General features: G+C 47.1%; 2 protein-coding genes across 2 annotated transcripts; one reads left to right on the forward strand and one right to left on the reverse strand.

Moving 5' to 3' along the window:
• Window positions 1–11: 11 nt before the first annotated feature.
• LOC121837884 lies at window positions 12–4,014 on the reverse strand. Its single transcript, XM_042293745.1, has 3 exons — window positions 3,977–4,014; window positions 3,055–3,674; window positions 12–67 (listed from the first exon to the last, which is right to left on the reverse strand). The coding sequence occupies exons 1-3, from the start codon at window positions 4,012–4,014 to the stop codon at window positions 12–14; spliced, it is 714 nt and encodes a 237-aa protein (XP_042149679.1).
• Window positions 4,015–4,656: 642 nt separating this feature from the next.
• LOC115332278 lies at window positions 4,657–18,556 on the forward strand. Its single transcript, XM_029994695.4, has 7 exons — window positions 4,657–4,977; window positions 7,408–7,481; window positions 8,898–8,978; window positions 11,159–11,600; window positions 12,610–12,698; window positions 15,043–15,226; window positions 16,610–18,556. The coding sequence occupies exons 1-7, from the start codon at window positions 4,749–4,751 to the stop codon at window positions 16,714–16,716; spliced, it is 1,206 nt and encodes a 401-aa protein (XP_029850555.2). The 5' UTR covers window positions 4,657–4,748; the 3' UTR covers window positions 16,717–18,556.
• Window positions 18,557–21,329: the final 2,773 nt, after the last annotated feature.

Raw genomic sequence — 21,329 nt, forward strand, 5'->3', positions numbered from 1 at the left:
GGCGTCTGCCGCTAAAAGCGCGCGTCCGTTGCGAAATGCGTTCGTTGTTCGTTGAACGCGTGATTCACTTGCATTGCGAATTGTGATCGCAGAGGACAAGTGCGCATTTGATGCACGGAAAAGAGCAACGCGTTATGATTGGCAGTCCGTTTTGCGTTTAGTCACAGGGCACGATCTAACGACGCGTTTTCAAAGACGAAGAAGCACCGATGCTCTGTGGAGCTTGCTACTAAGACGGGTGACGGGACAACACATCTGTCAACTTTCATCAAACAAATGATTTATTGCCGGACGCTTCGCCTTCGGAACTCCACTATAGGAGAGAGAAATTTAAAAGGAGGGAGAAGGCGAAGGGGGGGGGGGGGGGGCAGGACAAGGCTCCGGGGGAAAAACTGGGGGAAAGGAAACCGCTCCCGTTCCCACGCGCTTATACTCGGCAGCCGTAGAAACTGCATCAGGGGCGTCCTTGGGCCAAGTTGGCGACAAACAGCCAGAACATAACACCGCCGCGCACGAAAGCAGGCTTGGTCGGGTATTGACCTAATCCGGTAATGCACGCGGGCGCCGCGCCTCCAGGTGCAACCGTGAAAGACGGAGACACTCCAAGGGTTGTTGTTTTCATGTCGTCTGCCTTTAGTGAGTTCTGCCTCAAGCTAGCTGATTGTTCCACGGGAAGCTCTACCGGAATGACCTCGTAGCTGGGCGCCTGTTCCCATTGTCGCCTCGTCGTCAGCGCATAGCCTTTGCAAAGCCGGACTACCCCGGGCACAAACCCAGGCGCGGATAATCCGCTTCCAGCTGCAATTGTACGAGCGACGATACTTGTTCACGTAACCTGTCGCGTCCTTCTGACCTTCCACGCCACAGAGACCTCCTGTTTGTTGAAAACGATTTGCTTGTCAGGCGTGTCAGGCGCCGGCGAGGATTGCGAGTTACCCTTGGTAGATCCTTTTGTTGGACCAGGCGTCAGCGGCGAATTATACTTCGTTTCATCTTCCATTAAGCCAATATATATATATATATATATATATATATATATATATATATATATATATATATATATATATATATATATATATTTTTTTTTTTTTCTTTTCAGTAGCGTAGCACTAGCACTGCAACGTGACACGCAGTCGTCCGGATGATCTCATCGTCGTGGCTGAGGCTTGAACCCTTGACTTTCAGTGTCCGGTGCACTCACTCAGCGTACTCTCCGAACGTCGCGGGAATAAAGAGGGGCCAGTCATAACAAGCTCAACTTGCCAAAGAAAAAAAAAAAAAAAAAAGAGGAGAGTTTGTTATAAACGACCGTCTAGGCCGAAGCAAACCACACATGTTTCGTCATGAACACCTTAGATGCTGACACTCGCTTATTCGACCCTGCACAGACTGTTTCTGAAATTCAACGCTGCCGTTCCATCCAGCGCGTCGGTGGAACGTCTTTTTAGCTTGGCTTGGGACGTCTTTAGGAGGAAAAGGGGAAAACTCTCCTATCAAGAACTTTGAGAGTCAATTGCTTCTGCGAGCGAATAAACTATTTTGGTGAACACGCAAGCCATAAAATGACTGCATTTATTTTAGGCTCGCAGGGTTTTTCACGGATCAAAACTGCTTTTTAATTTGCTACCACAAAAATATAAAAAAGTAACTTCGAAAGTAACTTCAAAGTAACTCGCTACTTTTTACAGTAGTTTGTAGTTTACTCAATTACTATTACAAATGCGTAATTTTTACTCTACTCCAATTACTTTTGGCGTCGATACTCAGTAACTTAACTTAATTACCTTTTTTTGAGTAATTTGTACATATCTGGTTGGCAGGACTTTGTGCGGGTGGAGGAGATGAGACTTTTTGCGATGCCTGCTTTTAGTGTCTTTGAGTATAGTGACTTGAAAACGGCAGCACCGGCTTCTGTGACCGCTGCTGGAAGCGCCAGCAAGTGCCTCCCTGGGTGGCTACGAGGCGTACATCCAGGAACTGGAGACCCTCCGACGAGGGGTCCTCCCCGGCGAAGCTCAGGCCGTTTGCGTTGTCTGTGAAGGCCTTCTGGATGGTGGCGGTGGGCACGCCAGAGTCGTGGAGCACCAGATAATCGTCCACATATCTGTACACCTGGGTTTCTGGGGCGACGCTGTCCAGTTGCTCCTTGACGGCCTGATCCACGAAGGACAGGTAGACCTCGCTAAGCGCAGGTGCCAGGCAGGACCCGATGCAGACGCCCGATTTTTGTAGGTATATCTTTCCGTCATGCTCCACCATGGTCGATCGAAGGTATACTCTGAATAATTGCAAGAACGCGCTGAGGGTGATGCCGGAAGGATTTTGGAATTTGGCGATGCCCTGTGGAGTGAGGGCTTTTTCTACCGCAACCAGGAGAATGTTGAAGTCGAGGCTGTAGTACATGTCGGTGATGTCTAGGGAGAAGAATGTGGTACCTGGGCCTGATGTGTGAAGAAGCTGGAGAGCTGGGAGGAGTTCCTCAGAGCTGCCTACGCGGAAAGGCTGGTCCAGAGGGACGGCTGCGAGGTGCTTCTGCAGGTAGAGAGCCAGAGGCTTCTGCCAGCATCGATTTTCTGATATGATGCTCCTCAGCGGGATCTCCGGCTCAGGGATTTCCCTAGACCCCCCCCTCGTAAGACGACCCCACCCCCCTAGTTTTTTCTGGACACCCCCCCTTGAATCTAAAAATAAAAAAATAAAATAAAAATTTTTTTTTTTTCAGATTTACGGGTATGAGCATTTGGTTAATAGACGTCTGTAATTTAGCTAGTGGACTAAAAAAGAAACAGTTTTATATTTTATCTAGCCTCGCCTCGCATCGCCTCCCCCCCCCCCCCCCCCCCCCCCCCCCCCCGAGCCACTGGGGAAACCCCTGCTCCGGCTTGTGTGTCTTGGCGGTGAAAAACACTTTTAGGTACTGGTTTGCAGGGGCCGACACTCTCGTGAGAAGCGACGAAAGGTTGTTCGACCTGCAGATGTCTTTGACTTCCGATCGGAGTGTGCCGGACGGCCTTTTCTTAACGAGGACGAAGTTTTTCTTGATGACGAGTTCAACCCTCTCACCGAAGTTAGACTCGTTCATGACCACAAACACTCCTGTATTGCCTGCCTCCAAAAGCTTCAGGTCAGACCCCCTGAACTCATTCACCACTTGTGGAAAATCTGGTTTGGTTGGGTGGTTTGCTCCATGCATGCACACCAAACGGGAACCAACACCGAGGAACTCTTGTCGGGCAGGCTCCAGAATTCTTGACGCGATCTGGTGTACCGCTGCGAGCTGATCCACTCTTGACGGTGTGACAGAAGGAGCAAATTTGGGTCCCTTTGAGAGCAGTGCCTCGGCTTGCGGTAAAAGGTTCGAGCCCGAGAGATTTAGCGGTGGCTGAAGCTTGGGCCACTGGTTCGCTCGTTTTTCTGTGGAAGCAGTTGCAATTACGACCTTCCAAGATGAATCAAGAAGGTCTTGCCCGGACTTGGTTAGAAATATGTACGAAGGGTGAACTGTAAAGCGGGCACCGAAGATGCCCGTCATGAGACCGGGAAGTAATTTCTGCATGACAAGAATTTCCTGCGAGAGCTCAATGCGTGCTATCTGCATGACTCTGTAGTTGGCAGTCCAGCTGGCAGAGTTGAATCCTAATACGTGGTGGACGGCGGGATGAGGGATGGTCTTCCTGAGGTAGAGTACAAAGGATCGCAGGCGCAGGCGGAGGAGATACAGTCTCAAGATGAAGATGGCGGCACGGAGAAGGGGCCTGGCTGGAAACCCGAAGGTCCGATGCGTGGCGGTTGTGGACGTGACAAACACATAGATTTACACAAGCCCCCTGCCCCCCTTCTCCCAAGACACCCCCAAAGTGTGCCCCCCCCCCCCCCCCTAAAAATTTGGGCCACCCCAGGTTTAAAATTCCTGATAAACCCCTGTCCGGAAGTGAGAAAGCTGTGTGTATGCATAAGGCGTGTATTTGGTGCGCACCTCGGAGGGTTCTGCCGGTTGGGCACTATCAACACCATCATAGGCGTAGACTTCGGCGGGAAAGGGGGGGGGGGGGGGGCAGAGCCCTCCCCCACCTCCCCCCTTGGGCCCGGGCTATGATCCTTACCAATCGATGTCTACGTGCCATGTAATGAGCTTCTATAGTAGCGGCATGTAAACAAAATAACGCCCACGTTGCCTTTATTGACAAAATACATGGGAAATGGAATCCCAGTGTGCTCGAACAAAGGGTAAACACAAAGGGTAAACACAAATCTCGAGAAGGAGAACAAGGGGGACAAAGGGTAAACACAAATCTCGAGAAGGAGAACAAGAGGGACAAAGGATAAACACAAATCTCTAAACATAGCTAGGTGGCTAGGTGACTGGACTGGTGCGTGACCGAAAAAATCCGCCTGATCCGGGTATCTAACCCGGACCAGGCGGATTTTTTCGGTTGCGCACTCGCTTGCAAATTTGCATTGAATTGCATTATAATCAACACCATGCTGTTTTTCCACCCAATTTGTTAGTGCTTGCCTAAGTCAAATATAAGTCGTTCAAACAAAACAGACATCTACCAGCAGGCATAAAAAACAGTTGCTCCACACATTATTTTTACCTTTGCTCTTGTTTCGGTTTAAAAGTAACGTCCAGAATCCACATCCAAATCCGAAGTCACTTCTAATCCCTTTGTTTGGTTCTTTTGGTTCGGTGGTTGGCGCCTTGTTGGCCTTGTCTGTACTGTACTGTGCTGTGCTTATACGTCTTGATGGATACGCTTGCACTTTATAGTTTCGATGACGGCTCTCTTAGCGTTGCAACTGTCAAATTCATACGGGATTATAATCCTGTATGCCACAACGCCAAAGTGTGGCCGCGATACAAGGACGCCACTCAAAAAAAAAACTGGGTTAAAGTGAATTGGCCCAACCAGGACAAGTCTGGTAACTCAACAGGGGGTACAAGCGTCCACGCCGCTCAGGTCGTCCGTTTCGGAGGTACGTTTCTTACGTCTTATATTTGATCGAGCTTCGCGATAAATGAGCATGATTTCGCTAAAGCCTGGACTTCGTGGAGCAAATATACGAAGGACGATGTTTGCCCGACAGCGTTTGCTCTGCGCGGTGCGGATGCCGCAGGGCGGTTGTTCGCTTCGTATTCGCTCTAGTGGGTTCAACCTTAATCGGATAAGCTGTGAAATGAGATTCGCAGTGCCTAGCGTTACGTCCGACGGAGCTCCGAATACGTATTGTGTAGAGTACCGTCCGACGGCACTCTTGCAGAGCGTTCAAGTGCCGTCCGACGGTACTCTACTCACGCATTGAAATGCCGTCCGAAAATCTCGTATAAAACGAGTTCTCAAAACGAGTTTTTCGAAAAGTGTAGCTTAGTCAATAAAGAAAAAAAAAAAAAAAAAAAGGGAGTGTAGCTTAGTGGTAAGATATGTCTCATAAGCAAGCGATCCCGGGTTCGATCCCCGGTGCGTGCTTACTTTTTTTTTTTTTTTTCTTGAACATTTTATTTTGCCGACGCATTTGCCGATATTTACATTTTTTTTTTTACGATTAAAGGGGTTATGGCGTGAAAATTAAACGGATAGATTATTCTTGAAATGGAATGCTCATAGGCTACTTAGTATATACACCAAGTGACGCGATTTTTAGAGCTCTGGTAATAGCAATATTCAATTTACGAATTTTTATCATTTTCATCTGGCGACCAGGCAGCACTGCCCAAGTTAGTCACACCATGGTGTCCATAAACCAGGTGACCATGAACACTCTCTCATTCTAGACGCCCCCATAATTGCTCAAGCTCTCCTCGTCGCGGTACTGGCGGTACAATCAAAACCGCTCACACAACTCGGTAACCCGAAAGCTATTCTTGCTCTCACCCCCGGCCCGTTGACCTTCCACCCTGCATGCGCCTGTGAGATATTCCCGGACGACGGTGACCACGCCGAGTTCATCCGTTAAGGCCCGTTCACACTCTTGCGGCCGAGTTAGACCGAGAGAGACCAGACCGGTTTTTAAGCCTCTTGCGACTTAGGACCAGCTCCACTGCATCGCATCCGGTCCTAAGAAGTCGCAAAAGCTTTAAAAACCGGTCTGGTCTCTCTCGGTCGAAGTCGGTCGCAAGAGTGTGAACGGGCCTTTACTCGTCGTCGCTGGAGCTGGTCGCCAGTGGGTCGCAGTCAAAATGAACAGCTTCCAACATCTCTTGATAGCAATCACTCTCGTCGCTGCTGCGATCAATGTCGAACACTTCGACAAGGCGAGCGATGCCGTAAACGTAATCATTACGGACCCCATGCTCGAAACATGGAAGGTAAACGAGGAAGCTGAGGCTCGATAAGCCAAGCGAGCCAAGTCTGTGAGTGCGTGCAAGGAGACACCGCGCTGGAGGCTGGCTACGTAGCCAACCTCCAGCTCCGCCCGGATCTGCTCCTTCGAGGGGCTTGCATATAAATCGATTTATCCACAAAACTATCGCGCCATTTTCAAAACAAATTTAGCAGGATTATAGGAACATAATATGAGTCCTAGCAGTATAGTTATCTCATATTTTATCTTTGACGTGTCATAACTTCTTTAACACAGGAAAAAACTAATGTCACCGAAATTTCGCTGAACGAAGTGCTATGGGACTTTGTTTCCGGAAGTGCATGGGGTTCAGCGGGGCTTGGTTTGCTGGCTGGAGCCACTTACACAGCGCTGTGTAAGTGGCTCTTTCTTTTGTGTGCATGAAAGCTTAAGAGTGCTTGTTTTGGGGGTGCGCTGTTTTCTTGTCAGTTATGAACAACCAACTCGCCCAAACCTCCATTTTAACAAGTCTATTGTCCTTCTCACACCCAAGCAGCCCCCTCGAAACAGCTTGTTATTTAAGACACTCTGGAAGAATTCACTGCAAAATTTAGTGCGCGTGGCAACTTGAGTGGTACGTGAAGATTGTGCCAGCTGCCAACAAGTCTGAGGAAACCCTGCTGCTGTAAACAGCACGTTCATGTCACATTCTTAGGAATTGCTTCGAACGTCCGTTATTCTCAGAAACCGTCACAAAAAACACGAGAAAGAAAAAAAAAATGTAATGGGCATCTGTACCTGGAAGTACAGATGGAGTCGCTTTTTTAACCAATTAAGGAATGCTGCATCGGACGTAACGTAGGAATAATTCACAATATGCTTGTGTTTATGTCATGTACCGGCAGTAAACCGTAATATTCAATAAGGTCGTGTAGGTTACACAGGACGTAACTTCCGTTGAAACGTTCCTTTCTAGCACAAGCGCTATTTCCACGCAAACACTTTTCCACTTAGGTGCAGAAATTGAATGCGTGTTAGGGTTATTTATGTTTCACCTCAAAGTGCTTGTACGTAGGTGAAACATAGGACCTCAATTTTCGTATGTAATGCTTTGTTGCTCTTCAGTCTCCCGTCCCGAGCTGGAGAAGCTCTTAAACAAGATGCTGGACGAGCGGAATGCTGTGCCCAAGAAGGACGAGGTAAGCAGCTTTTGTGGAACAAGCAGTTGGAAACTTTGCAGCATCACTTTGGCAGTGCATCAGTGCAACTTCCCTACACTGCGGTGCCTGGAATGCATCTCCGACTGGTGTGTTTAGCATCCTATACCGCCCATGCATTGAGTGCGGTACCACAGTGGCAACAAATTACCTCATAGGGGCTGCCATGTCATGTTGTCATCTGTGGTGACCCTGGTGGTTGGTTGTAGTTCCAACTGCTGTTGGAAAAAGTGGGCAAACGCAAGCGTCGCTGTCATTGCGGCTAGAGCCACTTTATATGGCAGCTAAAAGCTTTAGCTGCCAGAGAAGCAACATTAGGCCAAAAGTGCTAGACACAACACCTAAAGCGGCAGCGGAGATCTCCATTTTGGCCGTGGGAGGTTGCCAGCGCCTCTAGCGACCGTTTGATCACTCTTCGTTTGAGCATCCTGATTTAAGTTTGGAATACGGACGAGTGATGTTGATGTAGGCACAGATTATTTAACTTACACAGAAGAAGCTCTAGGATAAAGTCAACCCCAAATCTCATGTGTCGGAAAGGCCTCCCACTTGAGTATCGTCGGGGGCAGGAGTAGCAGACGGTGTCTGAATCCTGTCCAAGCGCGTTTGGCGATCCTCAGTGCAGCCCGTTGCTATGGAAACTGAGTCAGCTTGGGTCGTCTCCATAATGACATACTGACCAATTGTGGCGGGAGGTGGCATACAAAAAAGAGTGCCATTACTCTGGTAGCTAGCTGCCATATAGGGTGGCTATAATCGCTGCATCACAGCCCGTGGCTGCATAAGCTGCTGTTCATTGGCTGTCTGCAGAGTGAGATAGAGCATAACAAGCATCTGTTGTCTCCACCCCCACTGTTGTGCCACCGCTAGGATTGCCACCAACGTGATATCGCATGGCGGAAATCGGAAGACCAGAAATGAGGATGCAGTATACGCATAATTTGGAGATGCGTTAGGTGCCTGTGCTGGTAGTAACAAAGTAACCTATTAAGTGGAAATCTGCATTAATTGAAGATTATGTAATGTACTATCGGCTGCAAAAGTTTACGAACCGCGGGAAGAAACTAAGAAATTTATTTGTGGCGTTGTCCTCTAGTTTGGACGTACTTCACAGGTGTGGGTGATTCATCATCCCTCAAGGAATCGTCTTCACTGAAGAGGCAAGCCCAGACTTTAAGGCAGTGTAGTAAATAATTTCTTTTTGTTTCTTTCCACGGTTTGTAAACTTTTACGCCGATAGCACAATGTAGGAGGAAGTTGGAACTATAATTTGGTTTTAAAATTTTGAAAGAACTTTGAAATTTGGAAAGGGCTAATTTGCCTTCCTCATTCCTCACACAAAGAACTTTAAAATTTTGAAAGACCTTATTTTCCTAATTTTACAATTTTTCATCACAGAAAAGGCAAGTCCACAAAAAAAAAGATAACATGGAAGACAGGCTTGTCAAACAGCTTAGGGATGACCTGAGGGAACAGAAGGTATGTATGCAAACTTTTGTTGTGAAGATGTTAGATTTATTGAGAGTTGCATATCAGTAGTCACATGATGTTGCCATTTGGTGTTTGGTTACAGATATTTTTGTATTTCAGAGCTCTCCTCTTAATATGTAATTGTTAGTCTTGTGTGCTGTCTAAAGTGTACTAATTATTATTTAATTTAAGCCAACTTCGAGCTGTTCAGACTGGACGGGTGGCTGGAAAGTGTAGGTTTACTAGTTTAGTAACCTGTAAAGTAAATGCCATATGCTGTTCTTTTCCTCAGCACAAGAAGTAGTCTGAGTGCAGCAGCAGCAGAGCTTTGTGTGCTTACCAGAGGTCACTTCTGAAAAGCACAGGCCAGATTTGCTAATAGCTTCTTATGCTGCTACGACAACTTGGCTAAGAAGTTCATAGGTTATGACGTAGTAAGAAAAGAGAAATCTGTATTCACAAATGCTTTCTTAAATAAGAGGAGGAAAACGACAATCTCTTGCGGAAAAACTACAGCTTCCATTGTCTTGCAAGTCGTTGCAAGAGGCGACTGTTACTGTGGTGACGGCGTTCTTGGCAATTCCAATAGCCGTTTGGAAAGCTCACCGTGTTGGAGCACGTGCATTTCAACTACAGCAAGAAACAAGGGCAGGAGGTTATGGCTTGCTTCTCTTGCAACACTTGTGTGTTGACCTGACCGTGCTTAGTAAAGTGCTAATACCGCCGCAGGGCAAATGCTCTTGAATGCTGAGCTTCACCGAGGACGAGGTAACTCTTGGTTATGAAGCCTACAAAACTTTTATATATGCTCAAGGGGCAGCCTGCATGCCTCGCTTGCAAAGCGGTGCATAAGTGAACAAATTGTCACATTTTTTTTCTTGGTCTTAAGGATCTGAGAGGGGATGGACAACATAAAAAGGGAGTCACATAAATTGGTGATCCAATATCGCGTACCAGCCATGGCTCCCAAGAAATATGCTCGCTCCGTGTTGATATTTCTACCTCTATTACATCTGAATAAAAAGCACCTACAGCATATCCCATCCACAAGACCACTTTGCAACGAGAAACTGCGTCTATTTTCAAAAACGCATTTCCTGGCCTGCCAGTCATCCTCCACTATGATAATGAAAATAGGCGATTTTCTAAATCCCCAAGCACCCTGGTCGTATGATTGCTTGAGTGCGGGCGGGGGCGCTTGACGGGATTTAAAAAATGGTCTATTCTGAGACGAGGGTACACTGCTAATCACCAAATTGAGGTCACACTATTCATACCTGAAGGGTTCACCAAAGAGTTGTTTCCGTGTTCCCTTCCATTGAATCATCATGACGTGCCTCACTAAGCTTTAGGTAAGCTCAATGGAATCGTCGGCTGCGTGCTGCACCAATAGTTTTGCATTCTTTCTCTTTTGCAGCTTGAAGTTGAGATTCACACAAACTGTGTGCAGAAAAATGCCCCCTGCTCGCTCCCTAAACTACAGAGTGTCACAAAAAAGATTTACAGGGCTTTTTACACCGCAAAACAAACTAGGCATCGCCGAACGCTCATTCTCCGCCCGCCCAAAGGTAACGCTAGAGGTCACAACCAGATGCCAAAGTTTCAGCCCGATTCAATAACTTAATCAAAAGTTATAGGTGATTTTCTGAAAATTTTAATGGGAAAATGGAGCCCATGTTTGCCTGTTTTCGGTTTCTGGTGCCATAGAGCCCCATGTATTCGAAAGCTCCGTCGGCCGCCATTTCTCCATTGAAAGTTTCGGAAAATCACATAACTTTTGATTAATTTATCGGATTGGGCTGAAACTTTGGCATTTGGTTGTGACCTCAAGCCACTACCTTTGGGCGGAAAATGAGCGTTCGGCGATGCCTAGTTTTTTTTTTTGCTTTAAAAAAGACCGTGTAAATTTTCTTTCGTGACAACCTGTACTTAATCCCTGTACGTAAGTGACGTGTGGTCGTGTTGATCCTAAGAAGTTTGTAGGACACCTCGGGGGCTGTCGCAGGACTCCGTTGCGAGCTATGTAAAACTTACAATAATTTTGTCTCACGAATATGAATTTTTCTCCAGATTCGTCGTAACATTGTTTCATGAATCCAGCCTCCGTTGCTTAGGGCTTCTTTTATCATACTTAGTTGTTCAAATCTGATAATATGCCATCACATGCGCATATCATTTGTTGTCTATAGCTCTTGCACGCATCTCCTGGTGGCCTGGAGGAGCCGACCGACTTGCCGCCACAAGTTCAAGAGCCTCTCGCGGTACCTGCCCTGGCCAGGGCCGAAGAGAGTGGGGCAAGGGTCTCCTATGCAGATGCCATGGCTGCAGTGACCGAGGCCAGGGCTCAGGCCGAGGCGAGGGCTGTACTCGCCGAGGCTAAGGCAGAGCAGTCTGAGGCCAGGGAAAAGGAAATCGCAACCAAACTGGAGCTAGCTGAGGCCAGGACGGAGGAGATTGAGGCGAGACTGGAGCAGGCCGAGGCCAGGCTGGAGCAGGCCGAGGCCAGGCTGGAGCAGGCCGAGGCCAGGGCAGAGGAGGCCGAGGCCAGGGCAGAGGAGGCCGAGACAAAAGTGCTCCAAGGTAGAGCACAAATGACTTTTGTGCTGGACGATCTCCTTCCTGCTTTGAGAGGTATGACTGAATTCCCAAATTTCTGGAAACTTCTTGATCATATCCCATTTTTTATGCCTAAGCTAGAGTAAAATATTCACTCTTGTTTTGATTACCACGTGGACTAGGAGCATAACCTGTTTATACTGCAATGGGAGAGAGACTCGAAATAGTTTCTAGAAGGTTTGATCTTAATCAGCTTTGAAACATACTTTAACATTGTTTGCTTTCATTCAGAGTGTTTGTCCTGTGATTATATATTTCCAACTCCACATCAGGTTCAAGATTTTCTTCCAGCATGTTTTCAAGAACTTCGAAATCTACACACGTTTGCAAGCCCGGTTTCAGGGTGCCGCCGCCTTGCTCGGTTACGGCCTGCGCAAGTGCGTCATAATCCGTTTACGAAGCCTTTCTAAGTCGTCGTAATCAGATTACGGAAGCCTTTCTAAGGCGTCGTAATCAGATTACGGCTGCACCCAAGCGCACCCCAATGAACAAGATGGTGGTGACCTGAGATCAGATTTGCAAACGTGTATTGTAAGCCTGCTGGTTTCGACGGTTCTTAAAGATGCACTAAGGATGTTTCCGAAATTGTCTGTTCTCGGTGCTAAATCCTTCTACAGGCTCTAAGCATCCTAAAAATCCAAAACTTACGGTGATGTGGCGCTTATTTCCCTTCCAAAAATGTGATTTAAGATAGGGAGACGCCTCTTCCTGAGTAAAACTTTGCGCTGAAGAAGGGCAGTGCATAACCTGGCCGAGGCGACGGTGGGCTGATGAAAGGCGCTTGTCAGTCAATTGCAAGCCGCCTCTTTGATGTCAGACAACGCAGCGTTGTCTGCTGGGTCGTTGCCGGTAAGCGCTCCATTATTATGGGATGGTTGAGGTTCTCTCACCCTCTAGCCTAGCTGTTGAGTTGACAGTTGGCATCGGCATCGAAAACATTGAAGTACTATAACAGAATTATGATTTCTGTGCGAGATTAGAGGACGACAGTTTTAATTTTATGGTGGACACTTCTTTTTCGCAGATGTGCCACAGATTCTTGCAAGCCTTCAGCATCGTGAAGCAGCGGGCCCCATGCTTCCAGGAGTGCCCGGGAATGTGATGGAGAACACGGTATGTAGACATTCTCTGTTTACTATATGTTTGAACGGAGCCGTATATTGGAAGAGTCTGGCCAGTGGGTGCGGTAACGAAGGTGCTGGAGAGGAGAAAAGTGAAGGAAAGGGAGGAGAGGAGTGATGGTGATTGCTGCGCCAATTGCGCCAGACTGCGCCAAAGGGCTAACCCTGCTACATCCTGCTACATTTTGCCAAGATATGGGTAATTGTGCCAAGCTTGCGCCAAAGGACCAATTTAGGTTGCCTTTCAAAACCAAAACTAAACTGAGAACCGTAATCGAGCATGCGTGAGCTAGATGGCGCAAGCGGCCTCCCGACTTACCGTACCTTGCATCAATCGTCTATCCGGTCTTGCATGGTTTTTTCCGCCGTCTTGCATTTTGCGCTTTCGTCGTCTCAAGGATTTAGTCTCTCGTGTCTTTTAAAAAAAAATATTCAACGATAGACGCAGGCATTTGCGGACAGTCCGACGTCAGTGTGCTGGGAGCCGGACCTGTCGCCATGCTTTGAAAGAAAACCATCAAAACCACGTTTTTGCGCGGCGAGGGTTACTTTGTGAGTTGAAGCGCTCGCACGACCACAGTCGCCGTGGTCACGCGACGTCGCGTGTTGCCGTCTCCACATCGCTGCAGATATGGGGCTTGCTAAACTGAAGCGCATCGAGATTCCTGTTCTTGTTTAAATCATACACTGCTACAAAAATTCCTATTTAACTCTAAGCTGCTGCGAAGTATTGACTACCTAGGTTTCTCTCGATGGGCTTTCTTTCGAGAGGGACCCCAGTACGTGAAAAATCTGCCGCGAAAGAAGGTTGATGAAGAGAAGTGAGCTAAAGCAAAGAAGGCAATGTCTGCACGCTGAACCCGCACAGCGCGCTTGTTTGTCACGAGTTCAGTCGTTGCACACGGCGTTTCAAGAACTTTTTGACCCTGGCTCGCGATGTGATATATCGGTGCGCTCAGGTTCTTTTTTTCTGTGTGTTTGGCCTGTACCTCGCATGCCGGCCTGGCAAGCACGTGCCGCTGGACTGTTTATTGTCGTGTGCTGGACAATTGCATTTTGCATACTATTTTGGGAACCAGTTGGCGACGGAGCGGAGTGGCATGGTTTCGGTTTTGATTGAACATCCGTTGTCTCCACTGGCGCGACGAAGCACGTGGAATTGCAAGCCTGCCGAAGTTGCCCTCACGTGCATGCGAACATGATTGCACGACAGATGCACCAGCTGGGACGCTTGCAATCCATTGTTTAACAGTTACTTAATTTTTATAAAAATCTGGCACGTCAGGAGCCAGTAAAACGATGGCTAGGTTGTTGTTGTTTTTTTTTGGAATTGCTCGGCAGCGCCTACAGCACTGTATACTTGTGGGATGTCTCGGCAGTAAAAACAGAAGCATCGTGTTCCATCACAGCTCGTCACATCAGAACACAACACAAAGTGCCTTTCGTTTGTCCAGCGCTTAAAACAAATATTTATATTTCTAAAAATATCTGCTCCAAAAGCCACTTTTTTTTTGCACCGAAACACTGTTTTGGCTGCTCCAAAAGCTACTTTTACTGCTCCAAAACACTGTTTTGGCTGCTCCAAAGGCCACTTTTGCTGCTCCAAAACACTGTTTTGGCTGCTCCAAAAGGTTCTTCAAAATGGCTTAGGCCAATCACATCACTGGGAGAGTGCTGAAGGAGCGAGAGGGGAAGAGTAGCAGCTGAAGCGCGCGTTGGCTGAGCGAGTGCTTTAGCTGCTACTAGCAGCGAACTTCCTCGTGCCGCACGCACCGAGCGATCAAAGATGGCGGTGATAGCTTTCAGCACACCAAGAGGTGCACACTGCCGAAGCTTGGGGAGCGTTGAGCGAATGAAGTAAACACATAGGAGTAGGCCTCGCCCCTCGGCTCACTTCCAGGCAGTGCAGCCTGTACCGCGAGCCACACACTCCTCTGTTTGCATTTCATTTTTCCCTATAGTACCTAAATAGCCAATGAAAAAAAACATTGCCAGGCAACTAGTTGCATGATGCATATGGTTGTGATTTGCACCCCTAGTGGACTTCCTTGAGTGTCTCTAGGGGTGCAAGTTCTTGTGCATTGAGGGGTTAGCTGAAAGATGAAGCTGCAGTTGACCATGCTTTAGAGGTGTGTCACAGCCAGTGTGCGTGTAATCTTGAGGGCACACTTGCGTGGCTGTTTGGAATATTTTACGTCGCGGCCTGGCTCTGTTCATGATGCACTTACTTACCACCAGCATGTCAAGGCTGCGCATGCATGCATGGACTTTAATCTAAAAGGATTCATTTGGATGTGGCCACTATACTTGGTTCTATTTCTATTCTTATATTTCAGGTACACTTCGGTGATATCGTGGTGACCGACGTCCAGATGAAGCGGCTCGACGGAAAGCCGGCATCCCTGTACACACAGGACCTGGCTGTGATGGTGTTCGGGAGCGACGCTCTGGCAGAGTGCTGCCTTTCCGGCTCTGTGACAAAACCATCCCTGCCTAAAGAGCCGGTTCAGGACCTGATAGGTCAGTGAATTGCTGTAAAGAAGACCCTGAATTATCATACAAAATTAATGACAATGTTTAAAAAAAAATGTCTCGGCTACATCAAATCTGACTTTCTAATGAAATATCATAACAGGTTGAATTTTTGCAGTCTTAATACTTCACAAATTGACCGAAATGCTATGTTCGGAATTCTGCAGCAGCTAAATATCACTCTCTGCATCGAACTGATCATTGGTTCTCACGTATGGTAAAATTATGTGGACACAAAAAATAAGGATACCATATTTTCCGGTGTATAAGTCGCATTTTGTTCCAAATTCCGGTCTTGTACGATGGCGCGACTTGTTTAGAAACGTTTTCATGAAAACTTCTCGTGGCTGCAGCAAGTCCTCCATCGCCCGCCAAGGAGTGCGAAAGGCATGATAGATAATGGAACAGTTTGAAGGCCACCTGGCACCAGTCTGTTCCATTATCTGTTGGGCCTTCATCTATCGTGAAAACACAAAGCCAAATACGGCAACAGCTGCATTTGCCTTTATGTTCTTTAATTGTATCGGTGCCGTGCCAACCTGCCGTGACCGACAGCGCGAAAAAGCTTGCAGCAATGTTGTGGTGTGTTCCAGTGACTTTGCGTGCCGCCGCAGCGATGCTGTGGTGCCTTCCCGCATTTCAGTGCACCGTAAGACAACTTTATGCGTCATTGCTCGCAATAATGCGTTGGTGGCTGCCACTTGGCCGAAAGAGGGTCGCTGCGACGCGCCGCGTTTCAGTGCGCCATACTACAAACGCTCTGGTGGCTCCCACGCGTCGAAGGAGCGTCGCTGCAATGCGCCGTGCCGTGTTCCAGTGCGCCACATGACAACTTTAGAGACACCACTTGCAACAACGCTGTGGTGGCTCCCACATGTGCCACACGGCAACCTGACACACTGCCGCTCGCAACGACGCTGTATTGGCTTCCACATATGCCACACGGCAACTTTACTTGCTGCTGCTCACAACGGTGCTGTGGTGGCTCCCACATGCGTCTCCTTCCAGTGTGCCACACGGCAACTTTACACGCTGCTGCTTAGAACGACGCTGTGGTGGCTCCTACATGCACCGAAAGCGCTTTGCTGTAACTCGCCACGTTCCAGTACGTCACATGGCAACTTTATGCGCCGCCGCTCGCAACAATGCTGTGGTGGCCCCACACGCGGCGAAGGAGCGTCGCTGCGACGTGCCGCTGCGATCTCGGATACAAGCGCGACTTTATGCCAACTTTTTCGTGAAGATGTTTCAATATAGGAGGTGAAGCTTATAGTCTGGAAAATACATTACTCAGTGAATCTAAAACTGGATATAAGATGACACTGTTGTATAGTTATAGTTCCTGAATTTTGTGTTTCTTTTTCTTTTCAGATCACGTGATTGCCAAATTTCCGGGCGAATCATCAAAGACTGTCAAAGAGTACCTGAGGAGGAAGTGCAGCAACACCTCATACTTGCGAAAGAAGAATATAAATTAACAAACAAGATTAGCTTTCTTTCATTTATTTATTTTCACAAGTTCAGAGATTTTAGTTTATAATGATTTTAGAAGCTTTTAAATTATTTTAGAATTTTCCATGTTTAAGGCAGCGGCCCCACGACGCAAGCTTTAATGTTGGCTTTTTAGGTTTTATTTTTTTAGGGGTACTTAAGAAATAGCTACAGAGCTGTTGTTTTGCAGCTATGTTTCTAATATCGGTGGGTAAATTACAGCAACACGTTATTGACATAACTAGCTTATGTGATCAGAAAATTGGAAATTTAGAAATTGCTTACCGCTTCCAAGATTTCTCCTTTAATATTAAAGCTTGGGTTACCATTTTTCCGCTCGCATTGTCACGGCTACAGGCTTTGCTCTATGGAGCCCGTTTCTGAAATTTCAATTAATAGGTCAATCAAGTTTGGTTGCAATTTACCCACCAATATTAGAAAAATGCCTGCAAAACGACACCTCTGTAGTTATTTTCCAAGTATCATAAAAATATAAAATATAAAGGGCAACTCCTCTTCATTTTTGTTTTTGAAAAAAATGATGCAGTCCTCTTCAGTATCATTTAGGAAGGGGACCACACGTCAAATCTTGCGATAAAGTTCTATGTAAATGTTTCTTAAACGGTCCGGCAAACATTGCAACTTGCCATATTGCCGAAATCTGCTGAATCGAGCGGGCAAATTGAGGCGCAACCAACAGTGCAGTCAAGGCTACTGCGTGGGCATAGCAAACATTGAGCTAAGCATCATCACCATTTTGCTTGTTTTTACTTCTCCGGGCAAGCACAACAGGTGATGTCAGTAACGTTTCTTCTCCGTGCACCTGCGCAGCATACTTCTTGGGAGCTGCCAGGCCTCCCCACCGTTACCTCCTGATGTCTCCCTCATCACAACCGCCGTTGTCGTCTCACCGTTTGTGATTATTGTCCCTCGGAGTTTCGTCCACACACCGGACACCATGTGCGCAGACTTATGCCGCAGTTATGCAGACGTCGTCGAATGTCTTAGACACCAAAACATGGTGAAGAGTGCGGTGCAGACGACACTTGCGCCTGGCACACTGCTGACCCAATCCCTCCCGTTATTGCATAGAGGATCACGTGACATCTCATACCTCGTGATAGCCATATTCTTGGCGGCTCGAAGACAGTGTTGCTGGAGGGAGCCAAAGTTTCAGTTTCGATTTCTGCTCGTGTTTAATATTAGATTTAAAAATGTACCTCTTTTTTTCGCGGAGCAGATGAAGTAGTGCCTTTTACAAGGGCTTTTTAATGTGAAATCACTCATTATCCCGAAATCCTTGGAATTGAGCGGAGTTGCCCTTTAATGCTGTTTTCAAACAAGTCTGATATTTTTATGATTTGTGTGATATTTGTAACTATTTGAAGTGTTTTTTTTTTTATACAAGTGCAATATTTATCTATTGAAAAACGTGTAAACAAGTCTGATCTTTTAAACCCTTGTGATATTTTTATGCTTTGTGTGATATTTGTAACTATTTGAAGTGTTTTTTTTTACACAAGTGCAATATTTATCTCTTGAAAAACATGTTTTATCTTTGAGTTATAAAAGACAGTGTGACATTAGAGGGAAGGTTAATCCCCAAGGTGGTGCAGAGGTATGAAAATATAACTGGACCTCCACCTCAAAGGAACATAACTCACATGCTCTGGGCGACTGGCGAACGTCTAAAACCAGTCACCTGTGACTTTGCCTATTTTTTTGGCAACTGGCTGATTGGGCTTTATTGGAAAATGTGCATTTGTAATGATTTTATTTGATTGTTTTTATTTTAATAAAAGTTCCTACTGCAGTTAATCTGTATTTAATTTGTGCCCTTATTCCATGTCATTCTCTGTAACATAATATGAATTTTTTTAGTTACAGGGAACTGGAATTTCAAATTATATTTTATGAAGACCCTGATATATAATTAGTCATGAATAAATTATTGAAATGCTTTAAAAGCCCTACTGGTACCCCAGAATATACCTGGGAGGCTTACTTCAAGGAGCCTAAAATGCTGCTTAATAGCATACTAATAGGCTGCATTAAAGCATCCTAAAGGCCGCTTGAAAGTTTACTATTAACCCGCTTGAAAGTATACTAATAGTCCGCTTGAAAGCATACTAAAATGCTGGCTAGAAGTATCCTAAAAGTGCCATTAAAGTAGAAGCCAACCGAATCTTGAAGCAGACTTCAAGTGTCTTAATAGTGTGGGGAAATGTTACTTGAAAGTATGTTAAAAGCTTACTAAAAACCGGCCAATTTAGAGCAACAAGCATACTTTTGGAAGTACAAATAAAGTATACTTTAAGAGCCCCGGTTTTTCGCTAAGGGCAGGCTTCACACAAGTGTTTTCTACAGTGTGTGCTTTGGCTGCAAGCATATAAAGACAAAAACACTGCCTATATGGTGCATAAAATAAAAGAAATTTCGTTTATCTTGATAATGCTATGGAGTCTATGGAGTCTATCTATGGAGTGCTGTTGATAGTAGTGGCGTAGCCAGGAACTTCTAAGGGGGTTCTGAGAACGGGGCATCCGAGGTTGTGTGGGCTGCAGTTCTTGAATGCAGTGCCCTAAGTCGTCTAACTACGCTTGTTGTGGAACTGTTGGAGTGCACTTGGTAAGGTCAAAGAATTCTCCTGGGAGCCGGAGTGTCGATCCATAAACCAATTCAGCCGAGATGCATTCCAGGTCTTGTTTGAAGGCGGACTGAATGCCGAGAAGGACGAATAGGAGATGATTGACCCAGTTGAGTCGTCCATCTCGTCCAGTGATTGCTGCCTTGAGCTCTAGGTGTAAACTTTCTACCCTGCCGTTGGCTGACAGGAGGTATAAGATAGTGCGCAGGTGGTGCGTGCTGAGACGCTGGGCCAAGACAGCAAACAGCAAGCATTCGGATTGTTGTCCCCGGTCAGAAGTGACGGTCAGTAGATAAAGGCAAGTTGCCGGATTTCTCGGGAGCAGTAGGCTGTGTGATTGCCACGAAACGCATAAGTCAAGGGCCTGTGGTCCGTTAAGACGTGGAACTCGGTACCTTCCAGGATGTATCTGAGGTGCCTTACGGCAAGGTAGAAGGCGAGGGGTTCACGTCTGAACGTACTATTTCGCGTTTCCGCTGGTTTTACTTTCTTAGAGAAGAAACCTAGTGTCCTTCGCTGGCCGTCGATAAGCTGCTGTTGTACAGCACCTACAGCTGTACTGAACGCGTCGGTCATGAGACGGATAGCAGCCTCAGTTCGTAGATGTACAAGCAGCGTTGCGTTGACAAAGGCTTTCTTCACGGCGGAAAAAGTTGATACAACTTCATTGGTCTAAGTGACGATGATGGCGCTTTCTGCGTCCTCAGCAGGTCCGTCATAATCTGTAGAATTTTGCCACAGTGGGGAATAAATCTACACTAAAATGAAACAGCCCGACAAACTCGTGGAGCTTTCGAAGCAAGGTAGGTTGAGGGAACTCGCGGATTGCCCGGACTTTTTCTTTGAGGGGTAGGATGCCCGACGATGTTATGCGGTGGCCTAGAAAGTCCAGCGCGTCGGCACCCAAAACGCACTTCTTCGCGTTGATGACGAAGCCGTACTCCTGTAGCCGGTCGAACAACAGTCGCGGATGCTGCTCGTGTTCTTCTGGATAGCGGCTGGCCAAGAAAATATTATCAACATAAGGGAATGTGAAGTGAAGGCCTCTGGGGACTTCGTTATAAGGCGTTGGAAAGTCTGCGCGGGGTTTTGGAGGCCGAAGGGCATCCGAACGTACTTAAAGAGTCCGAATGAAGTTGTGATGGCGGTTTTTGGCACATCCGCTGGCTCGACTGGGATCTGGTGGTAGGCCTTAATAAGGTCTACATTGCTGTAGATGTTAGTGCCAGCTAGGCCAGCAAAGAAACTGTGAATATGTGGCAAGGAGTACCGGTCAGGTACTCTGCACGCATTTAAAGCTCGATAATCTCCGCATGGCCTCCAGTCGTTTGGATCTTTCTTATGGACCATGTGAAGAGGCGACGCCCAACTGATGGAGGAGGGGCGGATGATGCCAAGCTCCACCATCTGTCCGAATTCTCTTCGCGCGATATTTAGAGGCTCGCCGAAGAGTCGACGAGGTCTCGCCGAGACTGGAGGGCCGTTTGTAATGATGTGATGGGTCACGTAGTGCTTGGCTGGTACTTCCGTGTTGCACGGTCGGGTTATGGCAGAGTATTCTGCGAGGATGGCTTCATATTTTGAAGACGCTGCCAAAGGGCGCATCGTAGAAGCTTCAAACGACGAAAAAATACCCTGAATGGTGAACGATGTCGTAGCATCCTTGAGGCTTCTGCCACGCATGTTAACCGCCAGTCCAAAGTTCGCCAAGAGGTCCTCTCCCAGTAGGGCCTCGCGAAGGTCTGCAACAATGAGGACCCAGCGGAAAAGTTGTCGCATTCCAAAGTCGGTGGTGAGGGATCTCTGGCAACAGGTGGCGATGACAGAGCTGTTGACTGGTCGTATGGGTCTGGTGTGCTGCGCCTCCTGTCGGAACTCGCGACGCTGGCAGGACGGGCCCCTGTGTCCACCAAAAAGCGTTGGCCAGATATCTTATTTATGACGTAGAACAAG

This window comes from Ixodes scapularis, unplaced genomic scaffold, assembly GCF_016920785.2.
Source record: "Ixodes scapularis isolate PalLabHiFi unplaced genomic scaffold, ASM1692078v2 PGA_scaffold0__279_contigs__length_252992795, whole genome shotgun sequence".
In the NCBI taxonomy this organism is placed as follows: Eukaryota; Metazoa; Arthropoda; class Arachnida; order Ixodida; family Ixodidae; genus Ixodes; species Ixodes scapularis.